Source organism: Pterocles gutturalis, unplaced genomic scaffold (genome assembly GCF_000699245.1).
Source record: "Pterocles gutturalis isolate BGI_N339 unplaced genomic scaffold, ASM69924v1 scaffold27206, whole genome shotgun sequence".
NCBI lineage: Eukaryota > Metazoa > Chordata > Aves > Pterocliformes > Pteroclidae > Pterocles > Pterocles gutturalis.
The window spans coordinates 25,641-32,912 of NW_010106360.1; the positions used below are offsets into that span (position 1 = coordinate 25,641).

A 7,272-nucleotide genomic window follows, 5' to 3' on the forward strand; every position below is an offset into this window, starting at 1 on the left:
TCATGGGATAATTTCTTTTTACAACACCGTTGCACTTTTTGCACACATCTGATGGCACTCGGAGATCTGCGTTCACCCTGCAGCGTCACTGAATCCCCTCAGTTCCCCATACAGCACAGCAGCCCAGTTCTGCAAATACCAAACCCTGATATTTTGCTCTGACACAGGAGCTGTAAAGGGGTCAAACAGAGCCGGGACAGCACAAGGCTGACATCTCCACCTGTATTTTATCCTTCTTGCTCGGGTAGATGATGGTGCACATCTTGGGAGAAAGAGCAGTGTGGAGCTCAACCTACTTCAACGCTGGACTGCCCTCATGGCTTAATAGGGGTTTTTTTTTCATTATATCCAATCTGAACATACAATAGCACCTTGGGGCTAAGGATACAGACAAAATAGATTTGTTTGCTCATAGTGCAGGTAAGCCTTGGTGAATGTCAAACTCACGCTTTGCAGCAGGAGCGGAACCCAAAGCAGCTTCCGACTTTAACCAGATGAATGGGACACCTTCCAAAGTGACAGGACCCTTTTCTGCAGAAAAACATGTCCCTCCGGGGTGAAGACAAACCTGCAACAATAACAAAAAATTTCCTTCTCTCTCATTCTGCCAGGCAGGGTAACGCAGTTGTAATGACAGTAAGGCTTCCTGTTCGTTGAGCTGCCTTCACCCACCATCTTGCCTTAAGGACTCGCACGGATTTGTCTGTGTTGAAAGACCATGTAAAAGGTGAGATTACAAAGCAGGTCTGCACCTTGCAGAGGTGGGATCCTTAGCTCACAGTGCACCTAAATGGATGGCCTTAAAGTCCAGGGGGAGAATGATACAGACCCCCTGGGTCATTGTCCTTTACCTTCTGGAGAAGGATCACAGGTCCAGAAGATTTAACACTGGCTCCTAGCCAAAAATGTTTACCCAGGCTTGATTTTCTTCTGCATATACACTGCTGAGTGTGCTGGTATCCAAAGATCATGGCCACAGCCGACACCATCTCAGGTGTCTAAGAGCAGATCTTTTTAGGAAGACACCAGAAGTGGAAAGTGGCGTTTCTTCACAAGTCATAATTTCTTCACTTCTGCAAGAGTTGTCGTAGGGGAGCACAGGCACTGAGCTATTGGTCTAACTTCTGCTCAATTTCTAGCAATTTTAACTACTACTGGTTAAAATGAGCTGGGAAGTTTACTCCAGGTGCACAAAAATCCCTTTCTAGCATCTCTTTTCCCTCTTACCTGGAGAAACCTGGAGTGCCAAGAAGAGGAGAGAAAAGAGCAGGTAAAGGATCTTCATGACTGTGGAGTTGCTGTGTCACTGTGGGAAAAAGGACAAGGAAGATGTATGACAGACTATCCCAGGGATTTACAGTCTTCTGAACTGCACAAATCCTGTGTTCATAATCAAAAGAGCATCTGTAGTTCGTTTTTCTTCAAACTTTCAAAAATAGCCACTAAGACCCATATGACATCCTGACTGCTATATGAGCCTTTCTGGGAAATGTAAATATATATGGGGCAACATGCTTTCAGGATATGTCATCATTAAGTTATTTTAATAGTTTGATTACTCAGATTTCTTTCACATTTTGCAAATATTCCTCAGCCAAAATACAGTCATGACTTTAATTTTAGTTAAATGTTTTATCTAATAAATCATAGAATCATTAAAGTTGGAAAAGACCTCAAGGAACAAGGAATAACCAACACAAAGCAAAACGAGGTGATTATAGAGTCAAACTGACAAACTCCAGGAAAAAAGAAGTTAATTTTGCAATGTTAAAATTAATCAAGAAATAACAGCTAAAATCAACCTGCTCAAAATCTTTAGTCTTAGGTCTACAAACAACAGTTCTAGAATGGAAATGTACAACCAAATCAGTTCCCATTTGACAAATGAAATTTGAAAAGCAAACATGTAATGCCTTCATTGAAAGAGTTAATAATTAATGGAACCAGTATCAGCAAGATGGGATAAGATAGTCTACAAGGGGGCTTAAGGATAAAGAAGAGGTAGTTACTGTCATATATCTTGGCTTTAGAGAATCTTCAGATCTGTTACAAATTATTTTCTTTTAAGCAAGGCAGGGAAATGAGGTTGTGCTGAAATGTCGAGTTTCTGCAAATGAAGTGGTAGAGGGTGGCCAAAACCAGCTTTGAAATTAGTATTAGTTTACACAAATTTTTATATACTTGTAAATATCAAGAGAAACAAGTTAACAATTCTGAAAACAAAATAAAGTTTTAACATAGAGACATAGATAACAGATGTATACTGGTTTCTATCAAAGACACCACCGATTTCTCTGCACCACAGACCTCTCTGAAGTAAGCTGACCCAGCCACATTTCTTTCTAGAAGTCACCAAGCAGAGTATCTTTATCAAAGTATTCTAGACATTAGCACATATTTAAAAAACTTATTCAACCTCTGCAATTTCTGGAAAACTTAGGTTAACCTTTTTTGAGTAACCTACAAATTTAGGTCAATAACGCAGAAGTTTGGGGTTTGGGGTTGGTTTTTTTTTTTGGAGGGGGGAAGGTGAGGAAAGACTTTGAAAGAAAGACTGAAAAGAACTGAGAAGTTACCAGGGTATCAGGTGAGCTCAGAAGACCTGCTCTTGGTCCCTTCCCTCCAGAGGGCTTTGGCTGTGGGGCTGAGACCCTCTTTTATAACATGTTTCCTAAGGGGAGTGCCAACTGCTTTCTCTTCCCAGCAAGTACACATCAAGCCAATCAAAAAATTTCCCGGTTTTTTTAGTGACTTCTAATCCAACCAGAATCAAGTTGCTTTTCATTTCCCAGTGCAAAAGCGGGGTTTCTCTCTGAACCTATTTTCTTCTGGAAAAGCCCAGGTTCTTCACGCAATACCTCTTGTGACACCCCAGTTTGTGTAAGACACGTTAAGCCACCGTGGTGTGTGTCAAACCTCTTGGGATGTTCGTTGAACTGTTCCTATGAAGGAGCAACAGAATCCTTTGCAATACTGTCACGGATGAAATGTCTCACACGGTTACGATTTAGCAACAATTGAAGCTTTATTAATGGTGGGACGTAAATTAATGGTGGGACGTAAATTAAAGTTTTTTTAGCAGCTTTTAATGGTTGATTAATTTAGAGCAAATACAATGCACTGGCGTTCTCCAGTGGACAATGCTTGAGCCTCGAGAAGTAGAACTTCCCCCTGGCCTGTTGTGGCCTTTGCTGGCAGATGGTCCTTAGACCTTGTTGGTCCTGAGAGTTGTCCCAGCTCAGGGGAGATGCTGGCCACAGCCCACTGCAACCCAGGAGAGCTCAAAGGGTCTCCCTTAGGGTCGCTATTTATAGGGTCTGAGATAATTGGCTTTTGTCAGGTCCTTTTCCATTTTGCCCCCCCCCCCAGTCTTGGATGATGTCATATTCTGGTGTGTTTCAGAAGGTATCCAAGTGTGCCATCCTTCTTAGGCATAGATCCATGATCCAGGAGGGGAAGAATCGCACCAGGCACCGAGTGACCCAGGAGGTGATGGGGTTACACCACCACAAACGCAAGACATCTGCATGCTTCTCTGCACTCCCAATTAGTTTATTTTCTGTTCCATAAATACAGGATATAAGAATGGAGAATTGACATATGAAACTAAACCAAATGTCGTGCGGCTTGGTGGCCAGTGGCCACTAAGGATGCCAAAGTAAAGACCATGAAATGCACAGAAATAGGGTGAGTGCATCTGGTTATATCCCGGTACACCCTCCAGCTGATGGAAAATAAATCAATTTAGGGAAATCCAGTGTCTCTGGACCCTCAGGCTGCAGAGATCCTGGTTGAGCATTTTTCCGTGACTGTGATCATAGAATCATAGAATGGTTAGGGCTGGAAAGGACATTAAATATCATTGACTTCCAACCCCCCTGCCTTTCCTATCTACAGATCTTTCATTGCACCAAGTCACTTGCTGACATACCCAATAACTATCCAAAGTTACCAATACTAAGTACCTTTTTCAGATCATATTTTATTTTAGACTTCACTTCAGTCAGCAAACTAACACTGTTCATGCAATATTTTAATATGACACCTGAAGTACATCATAATAAGTTATGATACATAACCTATTGCTACTTTCAGATATTAGAGTTTCTAATTGACCAAGACCTTTGCAAATTGCACCATGCCTTACAGATCATTTAGTATCAACACTAAACTATTTTAATTGCTTATTGGTTCCTCCATTTAGTTACTAGTGATGTGATTTTTTTCAATACTTTGATATCAATTTCTGAAGTACAGAAGTGTACACACGTGCATACAGACACACATAGATACATACTCATGTAAAAACATGCCTACTAATTATTTCCCTTCAATGCCTACCCTGATAATTGAGATAGATAGCTTTTTATTTTCTACATATTTTTATAAGTGAACTGTATTGCAGCAGCAAAAAAAAAAAAAGATAGTTGAGTTTCTGGCGTGTCTACGAACTTTGGGCCATAAAGCAGAAAATAGAGGGAATAAAATTAAAAAAGTTACAGTTACTTCACAACTTGCCAAGAGTTTGTGGTCAGCTTGCCTACCAACTGTTACTGTTACTCAACCTGATTCCTCAAGGAAACAAAGACACATCATAAACTTTTACCATGTCCAAAGTCCTACGTGCAGGTAATGTCAAGGACTTGCCTTTAACGCTGAGCATCCTTGACAGTGATTATTATGAATGCTATGTGGTCACTCCCACTGTTACCATCAAAATGTCTCTGCCTGAAGATGGGAAGAGGAGGGGTAATAGATTCAAATTGGAAGAGGGCAGATTTAGACGAGATGTTAGAAAGAAATTGTTTCCTGCGAGGGTGGTGAGGCAGTGGCCCAGGTTGCCCAGAGAAGCTGTGGATGCCCCATCCCTGGAGGGGTTCAAGGCCAGGCTGGATGAGGCTTTGGGCAACCTGGGCTGGTGGGAGGTGTCCCTGCCCATGGCAGGGGGTGGGAACTTGATGATCTCTAGGGTCCTTTCCAACCCAAACCATTCCGTGATTCTATAAGCAGAGGAGTGATGGAGCACCTTTGGTTGTCCAAAGCTCAGAGCAGTGAGGCAGGCTTTATCAAGATTTCAGTTTGTGGCTCTTGGCATGGAAAACGTTTCCATCCCTGCCTGCAGCTCCTGATCTTATGAGCAGGAGACAGTTTTATACATCAGGAGGGACATATCACTGTTTTGCCCTTCATAATCTCAGCGTTTTTCTCTAGTGCCTTTTGCTGGTAGACCTGACTGACACCAGGATCGTAGTAGCACCAACTGCACGTTCCTTTACCCAGGTTATCTGGATAGGAAAGTCCATGGGATCCAGTCCAGACCAGCTGGGCAGCACCTCACAATCATTTGACTCTTGACACAAGGTAAGGAATTCTTTCTACCCAAAACACCATCTAATTTCCCTCTATTTTCAGTGCAGGGGGAAAGAGAGTCTTCATGGAGTGTCCTTCTATTTAAATAGCATGTTTCTTTTGTTTTCTTGTTTCATCAAAGTTCAGAAGATGATCCAGTTGTGTTTCTCTCAGTCTTCACACCAACTTCTTCAATTTGGAGTTAACCAATGATACCCCCACCCATTTCAGGTCCAGACCATCCAGTCTTCTTTAGAGGAGGAGAATATTATGACGGGGTCAGCATCTTATGTGATAATATAGTGCTTAAAGCCAGACCCAAGAACTGATAGATGGAGCCTCAAATGCTGCTCTGCCTGATGCAGGTGGGATGGACTGTTAAGGGAAATGCCTTCACAATGAGGCTGCAGAGTGTTGTGAGGAGAAATGGCTTTCACCCTTTTCAAATCCAGATGTTTGGAGAATTGTGCCAAGATCACTTCCCAGAGGGGAAGGAGGATCATACCTCCCTCTTAGGTAATTCAGACCTCCTAGAAATTCAGGCTCCCCTAGCTTAGCTGCAAAAGCTGTCAGCAGCAGTTGAACTGCCAAAGTAGATCCACCAAAAGGAGGATAACCAGTATTTAGATGTTGTTCTATACTCATAAGGGAATTTGCAAAGCATGTACTACATTATAGTTAACAGATAGTGTTTTGACCCAAGTATAGATCAATTGGATCAATAATGAGTGGATACACAGTCATAAACTTCAAACATTACACAAAAAATATTTAGTGGAGCTCAAGACTTTAATGATTACGTAGTTATCTTGAGTAACAAGGGAGAAATGATGAGATTAACATCTGTATGAACCAATGTGGCCTCCATCTTATTTTTGACTTGACTGCTAATTGAAGGTATCAGGGTACCAGTGCAGAGTCCAGCCTCTTGCTGTAAGGACCACACCGTGACTGGCAGGCATGCAGCGCATGTTCTAAGCTCCTTGGCACAGGCCATATAGCCTAAAGTTTCTAAAAAACAAAGAATGTCCATAAACTGAATCATATTTTCTACAGAAAAAAAAGGGCAGGAGTGATCTCACCAAACTTTAGATGTCCTAAAGGTAAACATCAAAGTCCAAGCCGCTGTTCTTCCTTTGTAATTAATGAAATTGTTCTAAATATTTGTAACTGAAGTACAAACATTTGCAATAAGAGTGCTAAAATAAACACAGAAGTAACAGTAAGGAAATGCAAGAGATGCAGAAATGTTGCATTAGGTGATGTTGTGCTACACCATGTGCTGAAGAGCCACGAGCACTCATTCTGCAGAACAGTATGAATGGGAGCTGTGTCTCTAACCAAGCCAGGATTTCCCCTTCAGAGGGATTTTTACATACGTGGACATTGCTCCAAACCCACCCAGCAAGCCGTTAGGAGTCAAAACCATCTCAGTTTGGTAATGTATTTGCGTGGGCACTGTTCTGTGCACATCCAGCAACTGCTTCTGAGAAGATAATGGCCAAGGCACTATGTTGCACGTTGGGAACTTTTGGAAATGTGTTTGCAGGGAAATAACATGTGATGGCAGGGAAAAAGAGACAGAAATCACAGCCTCTGTCTCTGACCTCTCAGTCAAAAATACTGTAATACCTTCAAAAGCAGGCTGGAAACTACCGGAATGTGTACCTGCTGGACACAAGCACCCGTGAACTCATCACAGACAGCAGCTAGGTTTCATCCCCAACAAAGATGCTGTGGTCTGCAGGAGTGTTCCAGGAAGGTGGCCACTGGGAAGCAGGGGTGAAATGATCTCCCTTTTCCCTGGGGGTGCAGTGGGGTGTAAGTGGAGAAATGTCTAGCCATAAAAGCCACCAGCCCACCTGTGTGTTACTGCCCATGGTGCGGGCAGTTCTACAAAATGTGTCCTCCTTTCCTCCAAAA

At 42.3% G+C, this 7,272-nt stretch overlaps 1 protein-coding gene across 1 annotated transcript; it reads right to left on the reverse strand.

Moving 5' to 3' along the window:
- Window positions 1-447: 447 nt before the first annotated feature.
- LOC104472188 (antimicrobial peptide THP2) lies at window positions 448-1,285 on the reverse strand (the record flags this gene model as incomplete). The annotated part of the gene is made up of 2 exons (XM_010087762.1): window positions 1,228-1,285; window positions 448-568 (listed from the first exon to the last, which is right to left on the reverse strand). Coding segments are annotated over exons 1-2 (179 nt in total), but the record flags the coding sequence as incomplete, so codon positions are not given.
- Between the last annotated feature and the right edge of the window lie 5,987 nt (window positions 1,286-7,272).